This window comes from Euleptes europaea, chromosome 3 (genome assembly GCF_029931775.1).
Source record: "Euleptes europaea isolate rEulEur1 chromosome 3, rEulEur1.hap1, whole genome shotgun sequence".
NCBI classification, from domain to species: Eukaryota; Metazoa; Chordata; class Lepidosauria; order Squamata; family Sphaerodactylidae; genus Euleptes; species Euleptes europaea.
Window position 1 is genome coordinate 61561029 of NC_079314.1, and position 21783 is coordinate 61582811.

At 41.6% G+C, this 21783-nt stretch overlaps 1 protein-coding gene across 1 annotated transcript in view; it reads right to left on the minus strand.

Moving 5' to 3' along the window:
* MDFIC (MyoD family inhibitor domain containing) overlaps nt 1-21783 on the minus strand; it is a 53586-nt gene that overhangs the window by 24048 nt on the left and 7755 nt on the right. Inside the window, exon 2 of the mRNA XM_056847264.1 lies at nt 20784-20912. Coding sequence (XP_056703242.1) covers nt 20784-20912 — 129 coding nt within the window. The remainder of the gene's footprint in view (nt 1-20783; nt 20913-21783) is intronic.

Below are 21783 nucleotides of genomic sequence, written 5' to 3' on the forward strand. Positions count from 1 at the left end.
CAGAAGAGCCATTAAACCAAACAAAAATCAGAAAACTCAGGAAAAACTCAGGAAAGAAAAACTCAGGAAAGAAAATACCTCACAACCCGGATAACCTACAAGAACCAATGTCTTCCTAATGTCCAGCCAGTACCTTTCAGCCCATAATTAGTAGTAGTAGTAGAAGAAGAAGAGATGGCTTTTATACCCTGCTTTTCTCTATCTTTAAGGAGTCTCAAAGCTGCTTACAATCACCTTACCTTCCCCTCCCCCCAACAGGCACCTTGTGAGATAGGTTGGGCTGAGAGAGTTCGGAGAGACCTGTGACTAGCCCACGGTCACCCAGCAGGCTTCATGTGGAGGAGTGGGAAAACAAACCCAGTTCACCAGATCACAGTCTGCTGCTCATGTGGAGGAGTGGGGAATCAAACTCAGTTCTCCAGATTAGAGTCCACTGTTCTTAACCACTACATCACACTGGCTCTCTTATACCCATTTTTGCAAGTCCTATCCTCTACTGCCAACAGGAACAACTTCCTGTCCTCTTCTAAGCGACAGCCTTTCAAATACTTGAGAGCAATCATGTCCCCCCTCAACCTCCTCTTTTCCAGACTGGCCATTCCCAAGTCCCTCAGCCTTTCCTCATAGCACTTGGGCTCCAGGCCCTTGATCATCCTCGTCGCTCTCCTCTGCACCCGCTTTATTCTGTCCACATCTTTTTTAAGGTCTCCAGAACTGCACACAGAACTCCAGGTGTTGCCTCACCAATGCAGTATACAGCAGGACTATGACATCTTGCTATTTGGATGTAATGCCTCTGTTGATACACTCCAAGACTGCATTGGCCTTTTTTGCCGCTGCATCACACTGACTGTTCATATTCAGCTTACAATCCACCCATACCCCAAGATCTTGTTCACGCACACTGCTACCCAGAAGTGTATCCTCCATCCAGTATGCGTGCTTCTCATTTGTTACCCAGATGTAGGACTCTGCATTGTTGAATTGCATCTTGTTCACATCTGCCCACTTTTCCAGTGTGTTCCGATCTCGCTGGATTCTATCTTTATCTTCAGGGGTGTTCGCTACTCTTCCCAATTTGTTGTAAACTGCAAATTTAATGAGTAGTCCCTCCACCCCCTCATCCAGATCATTTATAAAAATATTGTAAACTACCGGGCCCAGAACTGAGCCCTGTGGCACCTCACTGGACACCTCCCTCCAATCAGATGAAATGCCGTACTCTTTGGGTGCGGTTCTCCAACCAATGAAGGCTGACTTCCAAGTTTCCTCTTTCAATCCCACATTCCATACTGTTCTTGAGCATCCCTGAATTTATGGGGCAGTTTTTTGAGAAGAAGAAGAAGAATGGTAAAAGAGGAAGTGGGAGTCATTACATTAACAGATTTCCACTTGCAGTGCTTTAGATCTATTGAAATTTACTTACTAGATAGAATTGTCAAGTATATAGAAGGGCAAGGTGGGCCAAACCCACCATGGCTTCTGTAAGGGTAGATCCTGTCTCACTAACCTATTAGAGTTTTTTGAAAGTGTCAATAAGCATGTGGACAGGAATGAGCCTGTGGATATTGTATACCTTGGAAAGAAGGCGGCTAAGGGGAGACATGATAGAGGTCTATAAAATTATGCATGGTTTGGAGAGAGTGGACAGGGAGAGGTTTTTCTCCCTCTCCCATAATACTAGAACACGGGGTCATCTGCTAAAGCTGGAGAGCGAGAGATTCAAAACAGATAAAAGGAAATATTTTTTCACACAACGCATAGTTAAATTGTGGAACTCCCTGCCCCAGGATGTGGTGATGGCTGCCAGCTTGGAGGGCTTTAAGAGGGGAGTGGACATATTCATGGAGGAGAGGGGTATTCATGGTTATTAGTTAGAATGGATACTGGTCATGCTGCATACCTATTCTCTCTAGTATCAGAGGAGCATGCCTATTATATTAGGTGCTATGGAACATTGGCAGGATACTACTGCAGTTATCTTGTTTGTAGCTTCCTAAAGGCACCTGATTGGCCACTGTGTGAACAGACTGCTGGACTTGACGGGCCTTGGTCTGATCCAGCAGGGCCTTTCTTATGTTCTTACTTGACATTTATATTTTTTATTTATTTTATTTATTTGTTCAATTTATAACCCGCCCTCCCCAGCCAAGACCAGGATCAGGGAGGAGAACATCACACAAATCAATATGAACAAAATAATAATTCTAAAATTAAACAATAAAACCCTTAAAAACAGCTGGCGCTTAATTGGCCTATAGTGCCCGGAAAAAGCAGTAGGTTGCCCCCCCCCCCAATAATGAAACATAGAAAGGGGGGGAATAGGGAGGCCAGCAGAGGATGATACCCATCTTATGACTCATATGGGTACAGTAGGTAGCTCATGATGAATTTAAAGATAAAACAAAACAGAACAGCAGCAAGCAAAAACAAGGTAGCCCCCTCCTAAACACAGCTGCTGCTCCTCTTAAAAATGTTTCATCAATTCATTTTATATTTTGACTACTCCCACGCAATGTTAAGAATGAGATTAAGTTACAATTGTTTTTAGTTCTTATGTTTTCTAAAATAATTTTAAAGTGAACGCACAGATTTTATTTTATGCAAACATTCAGTGTGATGGATATTTTTATAGTAAAAAGGATACAAGGAGCTCCCTTGGACAAAAATGGTTAGGAAGGGGAAGAGGCAATTAGTTAGCATGAAGAGATAGATGTCCTGACTATGCTGCATTTCACCATTTTATTTATCATTTAAAAATTTAAATCAGACTCAACATTTTTTCACTGAGGAATAATGCAGAGGAATCCATATGCAATATTATGCCACATTGGATTTTACACATATATTCTTCTGTGGCAAAAGGAAAAAAAGTATGCTTTAATGGGGAGGCATCTGCTTCTTTGCTGTGTAGTACTATTTGACTCCTCAAGCCCTTGTAACGCAAGGTCTTTATTGTATGAAATATATTCTTTTTATGAAAACAGCCCATCAAACCTACAGTATCCAACTTCTAGCTTGAAGGTGGAGCTACACTATTTAAATTTACTACTACTGTTGCCTATTTTCTAAAAGTTAAATGGTATGAACTCGTCTTGAAAACATGTCATCCATTTTGGTGCATGACAACATTCCCTACTTCTTTCAAAATTGTCTGCATATTTCATGAATATATAATGTCAATAACAATGTAAAACTTTTTTTAAAAAACTCTTGACTAGCCGTCATTCAAATCTTCAGACGACATCAATAAGTACTGCTGCTCAGCCATACAGAATATTAACATTCACATTACAAGATATACTTCTGAGTCAACCTGTAAAGGGGCTTTTGTCAGCAATAATTTTTGAATATTTCCTAGGAAATAAATAGCATATACTGCACCTTTTGCATTGCAGAAAACACACATTAACTAAATAACAAGAAATCATCAAGGTGCGATCCATCTTTTTTAAAATCAATTTTTCTTACTGAATTTTTTATATGATGCTGACTTTACAAGGAAAGCAAAGTACCAACCAAGAGCATCCACTGTTTCTTTGCAAGTCTTGATGTTTTACAAGAAATCCATTATTAAGAAACAGGATTTCCTTTGTGAAGAAATATTTCAGCAAAACTGCAGGTAGAAGTTTTTCAAGATGGTTCATACTGAGAATGGTTTGTTTGGATGGGTCTGAACAGAATCTTAGAAGACAACAGATAATTCAGTAGGAGAGGAAAGGCATATATTTTACACCACCACTAATTACAAAGGAGGGAGCAACTCTCAAAGAAATGACAGTGTGGGGTAAATCTGTATCTGTACCACAGTTACAGCATTAAATATTTCCCCAAGGCACTCTCTGCGTGGATTTGTGCTGCAATCCTTAAGCTGAAAGAATTCCAGCTATCCACTGTAAAACCATGGGCAGGGCCAAATAAATATCTAGACTAAATGCAGACAAATGTATGTGTTTCTTTGACAAACCAGAATTCAAGTATTTGCTTAAGCACTGAAGTTTCAAAATTCTTTCAGTTCCAGCAATAGGAAATTAAGCAAATCATTATTAAGGCATATACAAAAAGGCACTTTGTACAGTCCTGCCCTGACATTTCCAAATGTCATGGAGTGGCAAAAGCAAGAAATTGTTGCCATATTAAACAACAAATTTCTGTTTGTTTTTAATTTTTAAAATATCATATTGAAACTGGGCAGATAAACTACACGGACAGGCATTAAAGATATTTTCATGCTTTCTGTGAGCACTTGTCCCTGTAGTAATCCCACAAACAACATCCACAGGCGAGTAGTCCACAAGAGAGTTGATTTATTAGAAAACCTACAGGTATACAGAGCTAAGAGGTAAATTGGCACGAATGGGAACTAAAGGCACGGCCTAGGGTCTATATGGAAGAGCATTGGACATATCAGATAGCGGTTGCAGTCATGGCAACCACCCTCCCTACGAGGGCAGTTCCCACAGAGAGGAATTTGACAGTTAGCAGTTCTTGACCTTGGTCCGCACCTGGCGAAACCAAAACATGCACAGTCTGTTGCTCTCTGCAGAGAGCAGGCCTGACATCCTGCTCCCCTTAAGGCCCCCCACCCACTGTCCGGCGTGTGGGCGCTGGTCTGTGAGGGTAAGCAGTATGGAATTGAAGGATTAGACGAGGCACAGAAACATCACATGCGCATACCCATTCATCTTGTGCAGCACTGAAGTGTTTCCAACGAACTAGATATTGGAGGGAGCCATGATGGATATGCGAGTCCAAGATTTTTGCAGTTTCAAAATGTTCCTCCCCCACTACCATCACCGGTGGTTCAGGGAGAGGCTCAGGATGCCATTCCGGGGAAGGAACATGCGGTTTCAGCAAACTGATATGAAACACGGGATGGATTCGCCTTAATGATTTTGGGAGTGAGAGTTCCACAGTTACTGGGTTGATGATTCGAGAAATAGGAAAAGGGTCCCATGTATTTGGCACTGAGTTTGTTACACAGGCGGTTGGAACGCAGATTCTTGGTGGACAAATAAATCATGTCTCCCACTGTATAGTCCTTCCCAGGGGAGCGATGTTTGTCAGCCTGAGCCTTGTATTTATGTTTGTCGCGTTCCAAGTTCATTACCAGCCAAGGCCAGGTTGTTTGAATTGTTTGTACCCAGTCAGCAACTCCTTCACCTTGGAGACATCAGCATGACTAATGGGGCCAAAGTCCTGACCATATACGGCCCGGAAGGGGCTATACCCTGTGGACTGATGTACAGCATTATTGTATGCATATTCAGCAGAGCTAACAGGTAAATTGGCACGAATGGAAACTAAAGGAACAGCCTAGGGTCTTATGGAAGAGCACTGGACATATCAGATAGCGGTTGCAGTCATGGCAACCATCCTCCCTACAAGGGCAGTTCCCACAGAGAGGAATTTGACAGTTAGCAGTTCTTGACATTGGTCCGCACCTGGCGAAACCAAAACATGCACAGTCTGTTGCTCTCTGCAGAGAGCAGGCCTGACACTTTCCCCACATGCACTAATCGAAAGATAACCAAACTGGGGTTCAAAGGCAATCTAAAATGAAAGATCATGCCTACCTGAAAACAGGCATTTTGACAATGTTCAGTCAATTTTCATAAGTGGGAAGAATCCGCACATAGGGTTGGATCTTGCGGAAAATCTCTGCTAACAAAAAGGAATTTCTGTCTGTGAAATGGGACTTCCTCACTTCCTACTGCAGCCAAACTGCCACTCCTGGGGAACAGGGGACTTCCTGGAACAGCATGAGGGGCTATCAGGGGTCTACAGAAGAAGGAAAGAAATTGGCAAAAATGTCTCTCCTTCGGTCTTTTCCACTGGATCCAGCCCATAAATCCGTCATTACTCTCCAGGGGGCAAAAAGATTCAAAATAATGTCATTAGGCTGAGATACATTGTACTCCAGGCAGTCTCTACAGACCATTTGGCCACAATTGAGTGAAGTAAAAACCCTCAACACATACCCGTTTTGTGATAAAGATATTAACTTTCTGGCCCAGAACTAGAGCACATTAGTAGTAGGGATAATTACTGAGATTAATCTCACATAGCTTCAAATAATTCTGGCCACTCACCATAAGGTAGTCAAGCCTCCTGTTCACAGCTAGCTATGATATCCCAATACTGAAGTTACTTTACCAGGCGAGAAAGGCAGGCAAAATGACTGTATTCCCACTTCTAGTTTCGTGCATGTTCATTGTACTTAACTGAAGCCACTAATTTTATGACCAATTACAACAGTGATCAACATTTTATAACACTAATTTATAGTCTTCCTAACATTTTACACATCAGTATTCTTGATCAGCATCTTACACCTTCATTAATCACATTATCAAGGGTGTTTTGATTTCTGTCACATAAAATTTATTAAGTCTCAGGGCAAGGCAGGTGGCTATTCCTCTAAGGGGGGAAGGTGTTGCATTTTCTCTTTACATACCTGGACATGTTTTTTTATTTTTTGTTTTCTCGGTTAATTTGTTTCATGACAGTAGTTTAGGTTTACTATACCAAAATACTATACCAAGTAGAGCTCTGAATGTAAGTACTAAAGGTAGCATAGGGCATATTAATGTTGCCCAACATACTATCGAAGTTCTAGCTTTTCAGTGCTTGTTTGGAGAGGATTGTATCATTAACTCTTTAACATTCATTTGTGATGCCAAGATGTGGCCATATTCCATGTCATTTAAGTTCCCACTTCCTAACTGTGAGAAGCATAAAGGTAGATAGCCACTTTATGCAGTCATTGGAGACTGCCTGGGAGGGTGGGATGGAAAAGAATGGGATGCCCAATTCATCTTCATGGCTTCTGTGCAGGCACGCATGGGGACTGCGCTTGCACAGGCCAGCCGCGGAGAACTGACTAGAAAGCTTTTAGGCGCTTCAGAACGCCTGGAGCGCTCCCCCTCCCCTCCGTCCCAGGCCGAGAGCGAGCCGGCTTCCCGCCCAACGGTCATGTGACGGAGGGGGGAGGGGCGCTCCCCCCTCAGTTCTCTCTTCGCCGCCGTGGAGAGAGCACTGGCTTTGTTTCAGAGCGTCTTTTCTGTTACCTCAGAGAAAATTTCTCTTCAGGATTTTATTTTTATTTTTTGCCAATATAATCTTATTTAACAACTGTGCCAAATGTAGAAATAGTGTGGCATAAAATAATGAGTGTTGTTACGTTTGAGAGATTTGTGCTTTTTACTTCAGAAAAGTTTTTCTCTTCAGGATTTGATTTCCTTTTTGCCAATATGGTTTGATGTACCAAATGTGCCAAATATGAAAGGATTATAGCACAAAATAACGATGATTGTTGTTCTGTTTAAGAGACATGTCTTTTCTTTCACTTAGAAAGGTCTTCTCTTCAGGATTTGATTTCTTTTCTTTTGTCAATGTGGCTTTATTTAACAAATTTGCCAAATGTACAATAGTATGGTACAAATTAATAATGCTTGTTCTATTTGAGAGACTTGTGTCCTTTCTTCTACCTTAGAATTTTTTTTCTTTCAGCATTTGATGTCTGTTTTGCCAATATCGCTTTCTTTGACAATTCTGCCAAATGCAGAATGAGTATGCCACAAATTAATGGTCGGTTTTATTTCAGATACTTGTTTTAATCTTGTCTCTTTCTCATTTTTATAAGTCATTCAGGCTATGCTGCTCCAGTTCGAATGTCTGTGAGGAAATCCGGCTTTACTAATGCACTAGGGGCTTAGGTTTCCCCCACGACATGTGTGGAAAGAGGTCTCAAACCCAAAGGCTGTGATAAGGACTGGATAAGCTGCAGCACTAGGGGTTCTGTCCCCTATGACGTGCATGGATGAGACCTCGAAGTCGACAGGCTCTGAGAACAGCCACTGTACGGTTGCACTAGGGGCTCGGTGTTCCATTCCCTATGACGTGCATGGATGAGACCTCGAAGTCGTCAGGCTGCGTGGAAAGCCGTTTTACTGTGGTGCTAGGGACTCTGGCCCCCATGACGTGCATGGATGATGTCTCGACGTCGACAGGCTCCGTAGAAAGCCTGCTAGTCTACAGCACTAGGGGATCAGTCCCCCATGACGTGCAGAGAGGGAGGTCTCGAGGTCGAGCAATTCCAAGGCGGTGGGAATGCCTACTCCTCAGGGTGTAAAAGCCTAGACATTGGCTCGCCTCTGACGCACCAACACAACAGCCACCTGGCTCTTGTCGACGTCATACACCGATTCCTCCTCGGTGCCGAGATGAGCGGGTTCGAGTTTGCCTCCATGCTGTCTGTTGCTGCCGAGGCGGCATCTGTTCGGAGAAGGGGAGGAGTCTCGGCGTTGCAGCCCCCCCCTCGCTTCCCTCGACGCCAGGCATCACCGTCGCTGGTGGGGTAAGCAAGCTTGGGCTGAAACATTGTCCAGCATGTGGGGAAGGCTTCTCAGCCATGTTCTGTTTTCCCCCCCTTATGTTCCCTGAGCCTCTCCTTGGGATGCTCCTGCAGGAATGCATATATCCCCATGGGTGTATAGACACTCATCCCCTCTGTGACAAGTGTTTCCCACCGACCTCGAAGTCAATTTACATGGTCACCTTGGCATCAAGGAAGGAGGGCTCACGAGACGCTTCCTCTCATGTGCAACCCATCTGGGTTCCTGCCTGTCTCACCCATGGGGTCATTCTTAGAATTCTTAATCTGGATGGCATAGGCTTGGAAGATTTTATACTCTCCCTCAGATTCGAAGTCGGATCTGACAAGGAGTTGTGTTATGCGAAACCAATATGGTATACATTTGGCTTCTTTTTATAGCCAAGCTTTTCCCTAGAAGGTGGGAAATCTACATAAAGCTAAAAAGAGGATGCTGGATTCCTCTTACAGTATCCCTCACCTAGTTGATGGTTGCTGGGACACTTCTATCTTAATATGGGTCAGGTTCCCATTTTTTTCCGGGGGTTGCTGGGGCTGCCCACTTTGACTCTGGGCGGGAGCACTGAATCTCCCATTAAGAACACTTTTCAGTGTTAGGGCCGTAATTAGCCTAAGCAAATTATGTACACTGATAAGTCTTGTACATATTGCGTTTACCCAGCATCAGGGGAGACTTCCCCAACTCACAGAGTGTTTGACTTCCCAAGGACTTTTCATACAGGGACAAACAGGTGGCTTGACTACAGGATAATAAATGCTAACTCCTGGGTAGATTTATGCTAAGTGCTGAATGGTGCTCTTAACCATCCAAGGCACTGGGCTCCCTTCATATTCATTGCAGCTGAGATCTCTATATTGCAATGCAAATAAACCCCTTTATTTAGGAACACACGAATTTTAATCTATGTATTTTTATCTTGGATAAAGGAAAATGCTGATAAGGGACCCCGACTGGACCTCAGACTCCTTAATATGGATCCACAGGTGCCCACATTTCAGGATACTTCCCTTTTCAGATGTCCTTCCTCAGTTGCCAGTAAGCCTTTTTGGTTGTAGTCCTGCATCTAAGGACAATTATCTTAATTGTATGTTACAGTATGTTACAGGCTTGTTGCACTTGCTTTCTTGCTGTCAGCAGGTGGTGCTGATGATCCGTAATTAGATTATTGGCTATTGGACAATTCATTTTACCAGTCCTGCAGGTTTGCCTGTCTCTAACCTCATCAGCCCTATGTGTCGTTGGATTTGCTAGTTGAATTTGTGTAATCCCAATTGCTTCCTACTCAAAGGATAGCATTCTTTTCGCTACTTTGAATGTTTTTTCTTCGAGCCCTTAACAACTCAAGGGTCTATGGTTTTTCTGTCCCTTTAGCTGCATGATTTATATGCAAGTGTAGATCAGTTCTTAAAAGGAATATTTTTGATCACCATTGTTACTGGTCTATATCCTAGGGTATCTACCTAGAGGCTTCAAAATAAAATAAAATAAAATAAAAATTTAAAAACAAAAACAAGACCGACAACTAATGGGTTTCAGCTTGGTTCTGAGACTGGGGAATACTCCTCTGTGTGTATTGTGGATCATCAGTCTAAGAACATTAGACCTCTGGTTCCCGAATTTACAAAACAAGGATTTTCAAGAGGACATTAAAAACATACCTTACCAAAGGCAAACAAACAAACAAACAAATATATATGTTTCCAGTCATCGTCCCCTACTACGGTTGGTTTTATTGCATATCTCTTTGGTTCCTGCTCCTTCCCAGACTAGTGGTACAGATCCTGTCCGACAGGGCAACTATGCTAATACCATCTGAAGACATAGTCTTCCTATATCCAGAACTGTGCTGTGTTCTCTCCAGTTCTAAGGTTCTCACAAGCACTTGTGCAAGGGTGTTTACCTGAATATTTTCCTTCATGAAATCACATTATTCTTCTGGAAGTCAGGACAATCCAGTACCATTTTGTACCTTTTTTCAGCCACTGCTATGAGTGTATATAGCATGGCAATGTAAATATCTATAGCATGAGGAAGAGTTCCCTGTCCTGCTGTCCCAGGTTTTTCCGGTTGTGGCAAAGGACCTAACAGCACAACGTTTCCTTCCTGGACATCCAGGTGGTGGGAGAAGTCTACTCTCTCAGATATCCCAAGCTGACAGATTTCATCAACCCTCAAGTAATCCCTCACTCTATGTTCCCTGCTTTCCCTTTTAAGGGAATGGGTTTTTCCCAGGTAGAGTCTTATCATCTCAAGTGCTGATGCAATATGTCCCTGCTTTCTACAGAACACTGGCTGCCATGAGGCCTTCGGGGAGATTTTCCAGTTTCACTGGTCACATTTCTTTTGATGCTGCATTTTTGTTCCCTGACTCCACAGACCCAGGACACCAGTGATGCTCATAGGTCCCTATTGGCCACAATGTTTTGTGTTCCCAATCTGTAGATTACTTTTGATGGGGATTTGGGGTACTTTCTCAAGAAGACTAGCTAATCAGGGTATAGCCCCTTCCTTCTCTGCCACAATGTCGCTTCACTACAGTGGGTGGCGTGGTCATCTCAACCATCGATCGGGACCTACCTAGAGTCACAAGGTTGTTAATAGTATTATGCATACCGCACAGATGGTCATCTTATGCTGCCAAGTGGGCTCAGTTTTTTGAATGATCAGGGTCAGACGGTTTGCAACCTCTTACTTCACCTTTATATGGGATGTCTCATTACTCATTAAATGATACTAGCCTCCCATGGGGGACTGCACAGAAGCCACTAAGATGAAAAACAGAGTTGCACTTACCTGTAACTGTTGTTCATCAAGTGGTCTTCTGTGCAGGCACGCATCCCTCCCTCCTTTCCCCGCTGTGGGCTACTGCTTGGTGACTATGGTGGTCTTCCACGGCGGCGAAGGGAGAACTGAGGGGGAGCGCCCCTCCTCCCTCCGTCACATGACCGTTGGGCGAGAAGCCGGCTTGCACTCGGCCTGGGACGGAGGGGAGGGGGAGCGCTCCAGGCGTTCTGAAGCTCCTAAAAGCTTTCTAGTCAGTTCTCCGCGGCTGGCCTGCACAAGCGCAGTCCCCATGCATGCCTGCACAGAAGACCACTGGATGAACAACAGTTACAGGTAAGTGCAACTCTGTTTTTCTTTATCAATGAATGCATGATGCTGTCTTGCACACATTCAGATCTTTGATCTCTGTAGCTAAATAGCAGCATTTCAACAGGTTCTTGAAAATGTCTTTCCTAGCACCTGGTTCCTGTTATCTGTTCCAATTAACAATACTAGGGAAGGAACCTATGAGGGGGAAAGGGAACTAGACCGAGGACATTTTCTGAGGAAAGACATTTTTAGTGGGGGATTAAGAAAAATGGTCTATTAGGATTTGGGGTAGGGGTGCAGTGAATATACCAGAGAACCATTAGAGACTGTAATTATGAGACAACAGTCAAACATTAAGAAATGCCAGTATGAGTTCAACTCAGAACTTTGATGGTTTCCCTTTGATAGTTGTGTAACTTGATTTTTAATTGTTATTGACAAACGGCTGTAAATCAGTCTAGAAAAGAATTTCTAAAGAGTTTTCAGAGAGAATTCTCTTCATATTGATGAAGGCCAAACCGCAGGCACACACAAAGATGTATGTAAACATCAGAGCAACATAAAGCTAACTCAAAAACTTTTTAACATTTCTCTGCCAGTGGTCCTAGTCAAACAATTCTATACAAAGGCTTACAGCCCATTCCTGAGGGAGGGGGGTATTTTCCGTAGTGGCCGGGAGCAGTGCAGCCACGCCACCTTTTCAGAGGCTTCCCAGCCGCCACGGAGGTAAAAAAGGTATTTAAAAAACAAAACAAAAAAATAGAAAAAAGGAAAAGATGCTCCCTTGAGAACAGCAAAAGCTACAACACAAGAAAGGTGTAGCAACTTTGCTGTGCGAGGGGGCATTCCTGGGGCGAGAGGGGTTAGGAGGCTGACTAGTGTCAGCTGCACCCCTGGGAACGCCTCCCCCACACCGGCGGAGGCATTCTCCTCTGGGATTTTGTTCTTGGAGTGGCTGTGCTGGCGGCGCAGACCTGCAGAACTCTGTCGCTCCCGGATACTGGTGTGTTTGCCCCTGTGCTGAGATAGGTGCCACTTTATTCTGTATAAAGTAGCACCTACACCGGTGCGGGTTCACATTGGCTCCTGAAGAGCTCTGCCCCCCTTCAGGAATGGGCTCTTAATGCACACAAGGCACTTTTCTACCAAACCAACAGAGCTAGATATCCACTAAACAATAACTGATAGGGTAGATGTCCACCTTAACATATTACAGTTCGTCATGTACCTAGAGCATGGGTGGGGAACATCAGGCCCGGGGGCCGTATAAGGCCCGCAAAGTCATTTGGTCTGGCCCTTTATGGGTCCTGGAAGATCTCTAACTCAGAAGGATCTAAGACTGGCGATCCACCCCCTCCAGCGGACAGGAATAGCCTCTATTCAAGGCGGATGTGAGTTTGTTTTGCCAAGAAAAGGAACCTTTTTCCCCCTTGCAGAAGTCGTAAGCTATGGAGCTGCTAGGACCGCCCAAGAAACAGTGTTAACCCTTTCCCACCCGGGCCATGGAGAAACATATTCCCCCTGTACTACAAGAGGGCTGGGGGAGGAAGTGGCGACAATGGAGGGGTTAAAAGGGGCAGAGCCAGAATGTATTGGGGGGAGCAAGTTCTTAGCCAGTGTGTCCTCATTTCACCCCTGCAGGCAGAGGTAGCAGGAGCTGGCTGTAGAATTCAGCCCCAACCATGCGGAGCAGGAGCAACTCCAGTGTGGCTGGATGGCTACACCCGGCTGGTGCAACAGACCATCCTGTGCCACCAGGTGGGCGAATGCACCACCGGTTAGATGCCTGCCTGCTTGCCTGTACTGGGGGGGTGTCATCTAGGGCAGCTGCCTGCTTGGGGCTTGGTTGTCTAATTTTTAAGTTGATAATTTTGTATGGCCCGCGAATGATGTTATAAATATTCAAATGGCCCTTGACGGAAAAAAGGTTCCCCACCCCTGACCTAGAGAACACCCAGAAGAGGAATCCTGCAACATTCCTCCCAGAAACTGACTAGCTGAACAACCCTAAGCAGAGTTACATTGACTTCACTGATTGACTTCAACGAACTTTGGAGGGTATGACTCTGTTCAGGATTGCACTGTAGGTAGCCAGAATCAGTCAAGGACTGACCCAATCCATTTTTGAAGACATAAGCTTTCTCACTCTAAATTTAATTTGAAGATAGAAAATGGTATTTTATTATACTAAAATAATTTTTCAAAAAGTAAGCATTACACTGGAAGTATGTTACAATAAATATACATGTTTATTTATCTACAGGTTCAAAAGAAATATTAATTTTGATCTACCTCTTATAAAAGAAGTTCTTCAAATTTACCATATTTAGGGATAATAAAGAGTCTTATTTAATATCAAAGAGCCCAGCTCACAATTTTCATGACATGGCAAAGTATTTTATCTACATTACTACAGTAGGTCCTGCCTATCATATGAATATACTACTACAGTTAAGTAGCAAGAATTATTTACTATGGATTGCAAAGATAGATTTTCCTAGAAAAGTGATACACTTACTTTCCACAAAGGAAGCTCGTTGACACCGGTGCCAAACAATTCTGGTTTTAAACTCCCCCAATGACTACAACATACTTGTTACTAGAATACGGGGTACCATGTCACTTGCAAGTCTCAAAATTGAGCATAGAAAAAAACCCTCTCACTCTTGTAAATTTGTAACAGAACATTCACTGGAGAAGATGGTAAGACTGCCATAATGGGATGAAATTATCCATGCTATATTTTTTTCCCAAGGAAGTTAAAATTCTGATCCTCCTCTCAGTTCACAGAGGAAGATATAAATCTCTATGAAATCATTATGCTTGCATAGTTTCAATATAGCAGAGGCCAGGGGTACTCAGAAGTCCTTATCTTGTGGAATTAACTGAGTGGGCACTGAATATCAGCAGAACATTATCTTCAAAAATTTGAAGAACTGCAGTATTGTTATGCCATAATAAAATGCACGCAGCAATAAAATGAGATGACAGTTTATTTCAATTAAAAGTTGAAGCTCCCTTTTAAAAAATGTGTAAAACTTAAGATTGCCTTGTTAGACCTTATTTAACGTACCTGGCTTTACAAATATTTCTTAACTTTTTCAACGGACTTCAAGACTCGAGAATTTTTTCCTAAACTACAGTAAATGTAGAAAACAGTTCTTTAAATCACAGGACATCTTCCAATTTTTTCTTAAATAACTTTGCTTTACCCTTCAGAGATGTGATGGTCAAACTTGAGGGGGGTGTCATAAAATCGCATAAAACAATCCTGATTTTCAACACTCAAACACAGCGTATTACCAGGCATCATACCAGGCCATTATGGGAATGGGAACCATATAAATGTCTTCCATATTCTCATCTGCTCTCCTTCCTTCATTCAATCAAGCCCCCCATTCCACATGAAAGCTGTACTTGTACCTATCCACAAGCAAGAATTGAGGAGTGACAAAGGGGTGTGGGAGACAGAGCGCAGGGTAATATTCGATCCTTTGTTTTCAGGGCTTTCTGACCAAAACTGTAGCATATGTACAGCATAAGGACACAGCTTCAGTCCAAGGTGTGACAGTTTCAAAGTGTACTGCTCTTTGTACCATTTACTCAGAACAACTTAGAAGACACTAACAAACTATTCCCTCTTCTTCAAAACAGAGAGAGGCTTCAAGTCCCACATAATATGTAATTCATGCTTGAAATTCCTAGTACAAGTTGAAACCTTTCCAACTCTTATGCTTTGAACACAACTTCAGCTCACAACAAAACAGGAAGTAACTAGATCTGTTGTCCTCCTCCTTATTCCCATAAAAAGCAACAGTAACCATATAACACGTCTAACATTTTCATTTAAAGTGTAAATCATCTCTGCCTGATTCTATTAAAAGCCCTTAAAAATGTGGTCCTGCTCTGAGGGGCTGAGAAAGGATGCCAGAAAAAGACAGAAGCCTAATTTTTCAGGGGCAGGGAAGGCTCCACACTGCAAGCACCAGGCAAGGAGCACTGGACAACTAATAGGGAAGAAGGCAGCCAAACGGGGGTGGGCGAAGGGAAGGGAGAGCTTTCAGGAAGAGGATTGCTGAACCTGCTCACTTGCTTCCCACTACAATATATCTCCCACTACAACATTTTAATCATTTCTATGCTGCCTTTCGACCCAACAGGGTGAACAGTTTCGGCCCAAGGCAATGAACAGTTCATAGATTAATATAGCAATTAAGACAGAAAGGTTTATATAAAACTCTTAAAACAAATAAAACATATAATCACACAAACAAGGAGGGCTAATAAGAGTTAGTGAGGGAACACCAAACAAAACAAAAAGGTCTTCACCTGCTAGTGGAACAGAACTATAGAGGGAGACAGATAAATTTTCTTGAGAAGGTAAATCCAAGTTTTCAGTGCCATGACAGAAGGCCCTTTTTCAGGTTGCTGCCCATCTAGCCTCAGATGGCTATTAACTGACAATGAATTGCTGTGATGCCCCATGGTGTCCTATACATGCCTTCTACTTAGTAGATCCCAATCTGCTTCCAGGGAGTTAAAGATGGGACTCAGGTCAGGAAAGTTGGAAGGCCTACAATGTGTCTGACACCTCCAAATCCATGCCTGAACTCTGACAGATTTCATTAAGTATCCAGTCTTCTCAACATGTTTCCAACACAGGTGAAATCTTTTACCTGTAGAGTTCATCTCTGCTTATTATACCATCTCCCACTTCAGCTTTAGATCCAAAGACAGATTTAAGTCAGCCATGCAGCCACTGACCTGAGGCAAGCAGTCTGCTACACTGTTTTAAATGGTCTTGGAAACACAAACATACATAGACAGGTGAACTGGTGAATTTTCTCAGACTGCTGTAAAATACAGGACACATTTTTCAGACTACTCAAATACCAACTTCTACTGCATGTATTTCATACAGATAAACTTGACACGTGTACACCTGGACAGACACAACAGTAAGTTACGTTGTGCACATGCAACCAAATAACCACTCAATTTTTATTTTAAATATTGTGTTTTCTTGGAGTACTATTTAATCATTTTGGAGATGGTTATCATTTAGGACTTCTTACCCAGAAATTAGTAAGGATGCATATTATGACTAACAGTTTGCCAAAGTATCTAAATTGTTTGTTCAAATGCTAAATATGGCTCAATAAATATATCATTATTGCAGAAACTTGCACACATCTTGTTCTCTTGATCCATAACATTATATCAGGAAAATCATTAACAGTTCCTTGTATTCTGTGCACTACTAATCCAAGCCAAATTACTTTGAATTAACAGAGAAACTACCACAGTACACATCTTAGCATAAATTGCAGCATTATTTCTACCAGGAGGCATAAGGATGTATTACAACTGGAATATAAGACTGAAGCATTTGCTTCACACTTAATTATTGCATTCTGTACTTCATTTGGAAAGCATCAAAAATTCAGAGACTTGATTATTACTAAAGAATCTTCTATATGTATTCAGAGGAAAGGCTATAGAGTTATGAACAAAGACAAAAGGAGGGTGTTAACACAATCAGGACTTTATTATACTGACAGCTTGAGTGGGGGAGGGGGTGCCATTATCCCAAAACTTTTAAATTGATTAATGCACTCAGACACAAAAATAAAAAAGTAGGAAATAATAATCTTACCCAGGAAAGCAAAATCATCCCTTCTCAACAATACACTGATCACTTCGATCCATACTTATACAGCCTGCAAGTCCAATCTACTTTAGAATCACTTATGTTAATGGGATAATACTTTTGAACTGTAGGAGAGCAATAGTCCGTCTCAGATTTAAGATCACTGTGTAGGAGCGCTTCTTTGTCTAGATATAACCAATGATACAAAGTGCATCAGTGAGATATGCTGAGCACTCTTATTTGCAAGAATTATCATTAAAGTCAGCTGGGGGGAGCTCTCTATTTGAAAGGTAGAACCCAAGGAACAGTATTCTCCTGAAAGCATCATAACACAGGTCAATTAGTTAATATCCCATTTGAAAATTACTATATGATCATGTGAATGGCAGTAGTGTAAGTGACAGTTACTTCTGACTTTCAGCTGGTGAAAGCTATCCTGATACGAAATATTATCAAGGGCTAATGTCCAACAGGGATTTCATGCAAGCAACCTATCATTGCATTTGCAATCATTGTGCAGTAGAGATAGTCACATGAATTGGTCTTGAACAATAAATTACCAGAACACTATGTTCTAATTTGCGCAAAAGGCAATATTACAAATACAGACTCTTCAGTCTCTTAAGAACTATGGAAGAATTTTTAATAGTACATTACACATAGTTTTAAAATGGTTTAAGGTTTTCACAATAAAGAAATTCCTATTTTTTACCAACTTTATAAGTTAGTACAGCACATCCAACACAAGTTTATCTTCTCCATCTGGATGAAAATATCCCTTTCTAGAAATTACCAGGGCGATGTTTAGTGAAGAAGAGGATAAATTTGAAGCTGAAATGATGGATGGCAGTGACCTTTCTATCTGTAAAACTTCAGCATATAATAGGCTATTTAATCTTGAGAACTGGATTATTATTAATCAATTATTCATGACAGTTTGAATATATGTGGGAGATGCTTCTTGTTTTCTTAAATATCACAAAGCTGAAGTCCTGTTTGAGCAACAGGAAGATTAAATCTGCACAAATCTAAAGACATTGGAATTTCCTATGCCAGCTGTTCCTAGAACTTTTATATTCAACAAGTTGTGCGGAATTAAGTTTGTAGGTATTGTTTCACTGATTCAAACACAACTGTGAACTACAAAAACATTACTGTAATGTGGCAGAAAAACAGTGACAACAATAAATGTTATAATATGAGCAATGACAACAGAAGCAGAAAGGTTCCCATGTTAAGAACAAGGCCTCTTCACCATAAGATCCTACAGGTGCCCAAATCAACAATGAATATATAAGAAAGCTAATCATTAAAATTAATAATACATGTTAAACAGTGGCTTTCAGTAATGACTGTTTATAGCAAAAGGTTTCTTGAACAAAAACTGTACCATGAAATGCTACCTGTGAAACAACAAAAATTTTCTAAACATTACCATAACTGAACCAAACCAACCCATCAACCTTCTGCATGTGTAAAGTTATTAATTTGAGCACAACAGCAGAAAACATTACCTGACAGCCAGTTCCAATTTCTAATGTTACAACCAAAGTGCAGTCTAAAGATCAATATGCAGTTACCAAGTTCAAGTGCAGCTCCTGGGAAAAGCACATGAACACCCTTGAGTCTCTCCAACCACCTTGCCCAACCATAAAATGGAACAAAAGAGGTAAAAACATAGAGGAGGTATTAGAATCTGCCATGAACTTTAAGCAATGCCCCAACTAGAAAGGTGTTATGACTTCAATAGAACTATTTGTACGGTTGCCAGTAATCCTGGAGGGAAATGTTCTGTCCCTTTAATAGGGGCTTAATGTATAGAAATGGGAAGCTGAAGCTTTTAATGACATGAAGGTAAATTACATCTCCTGATAAAAAACATCTCATTAAGCTTCTGCCAAAGAGACAGAACATTTCTCCTCAGGCCTGTCAGGAACCCTAACTATCTACAATGTTGTGTAATCTCACTCCAGTATTCAAGCTGTTCACATTTTGTGTACCACTATTACCACTAACTATTGCTAAAAGTTTCCTTCCAAAGCTTGACCCAACATTATTCACATTGTAATAAAGCCATAGGCATCTTTCTATAAGGCAAAATTAGTAGGTGACTGATATCTGATGCCTGAAAGCAAAGGTAAATGTATATAGCAAAAGCATTTTAACACTGAACTGTTGAATGAAAGGTTACCAATAAAATGAACCCAAATATATTATCTGCCTGGAATGCTTAAAAGTGAAAAACAAGCATCTGGAAACATTTATGAATGAAAGCTAAAAACCTTAACAAAAGGAGCAATACTGTAAGTGTGTAGGTGGGCAAATTGGAACAAAAGAAATTTTGAGTCATTAAATCAATGGTAAACGGGAACAAAGTTCTTAACAAATTTACTTCATCTTATTTTGTTACACTGAACACAGAAAATCAGGCTCTTTAACAAGTCAGCCTTATAAAAAAAAGTTTTTCGTTGTTTATTTTTTAAATGTTCCATATGCACTAAACCAAACATGTCTACATTCAGGCTCTGATTCAACTTTCTATTCCATAATATTTGTGTTAATTAGAGTATTTCAATGCAGTTTAATCAGTCATTACAAATAATCCATTAAACGCATGCACCGCATGAAACAATGCATCTGAGGACCTGCAACAAAACATTGCAATAGTTCCCCTAGATCCTAACTGGAGTAGTCCTGTTTAGGGTTCCTGTCCAGCACTCCTGCTCTGAATGAGGGAAGGGAGATTATTCAGAAGGGGAGAAAGCACGGGCAAGTGGCATGGACGCTGGCATAGGGGTCACGTCACCTCCTAAGGCGATTCAGCCCCCAGCCCTAGGAATGCACTGTAAGCCCCCAAAGTTAGAAATTTAGCAATTCTCTCCATGCCTTTTAGTTTCTATGCCGTTTTAATTCCTCCATCAGAACTTAGGAATTCTGCTGATTAAAGTAAAAGAGAAAAGTACAATAAAGAAACAAAACCACAAAAAAATTAACTATGGAAGTGAACCACACTAATGTTTCAGTGGGAGCAAGGACTTTCTCCTTTAGTACATGATTTTGCCACTTCTTGCCTTCTGAGTTTTGGAGCACATTTTGGACTTCCGGGGGTGGGGGGGTGGGGTGGAAAATCAAGCTCTGCACAATGTCCTTATGCCCACAGAAATATTAGTCTGAATCCAACCCTCACGTTGATGAAACATCACCATCACTCAGTATATTTTATGGATAGTTAAGTTATAGAGCTCAAGTATATAGCAAGCCATACAGGAAAATCCCCCAAAGCCTATGAAAGTGCTCTATGCAATTCCACAGGCTGTGCCAGGATTTTTGCTGGCATAAATTCATGCCAGCAAAAGGGGGTGTTCCTGGGGCGAAAGGGCTCTGGGAGCTAATTTCAGCCCCACACCCGGGAATGCCCCCACTGGCACCAGCATAAACCGCGGCATCCAAGCCTAGCACTGCCGTACCGCTCCCCAGCACTAACACAAGTGGCTCAGCACCAGCGTAAATGCCCATTTGAATGGCGATGGGTCACGCCGCCTCCAAAGCCCTTCCCCCCCCCCCTTAAAATTGAACTGACAATCAGTACACAGATTATGCTATAGAAAGTCTAAACAGCAGCAATTTGTTCTGGTAATACTTACTTCTGACGAGGTCATCACTAGCATTATTTCTCCAGACTGACTGGCCTTGTGTATTTCCCTGTATACTTTGGTTATTTGAAGGCTGTGTTGTTTCTCTCTCCCCTACAGCCATTCTGTCTCCAGATTTTTCTAAACAACAGGAACAAAGGATAAAACTATAGTCACCAATTCAAACAGCTTTACTCCTCCTTTACAAGCTACTTTATCAGTGGGGATTCCCCAAAACATTATCATATAGATTTGTTTGTGGTTAAATAAACACTGGAGGCACAAATGAGCCAAAGTTAAGGACACCTAAAATAGCACTGCAGCAAATTCTTCAAGCATTTTTTTTTAAAAGAAAAGGTTAATTTACAATTTGGAGGGGGAAAAATTGCCTTCTTTTTATACTAATCCATACATCTAAAAAGAGCACATGCACATCCAGCCATAAAAAGGGAGTAATCAAGCTTCAAACCTCATTTAACCTTCCCATTCAAAGCAAATGATACTGAAATTATCAAGCCAGTATTGTTTTGTCCCCACAACAAATGGCTTCCATATGGCAACTTTCCTCAGCTCTCATCCCAAAATCTAGTGAAGCTTGCCAGGTGGATGGAAGAACATGGAGTTTCCTTATCAGCACTGGATGTTCCTGGAGCCATCTGTTAGTTTAATTTTGAAGATCCATCCAACCCTTTATGGAAGCTGCTGTAAGGCAAAAACAGTCCCCAGAGTATCAGCTTGCCACAGGGATGACAATATGTAGTAGTACAGCCCTTCCCTATAACTAACAACAGACTTATGGGTCTATAACTACTGGGATTATCCTTGGAACCTCTTTTGTAGATAGGAATTACAACAGATTTTAACTCTTGTACAAGTTAACCAAATTTAACACTATCCCAGTCTAAGTACAGTAATGGTGGATAGACTCACAAATGTATAAACATTACAGCAGGCATCATATCTTAAAACTGAATTGTGAGCTGTGCCCCTCTATATGAAAGCCTTTAGGGAA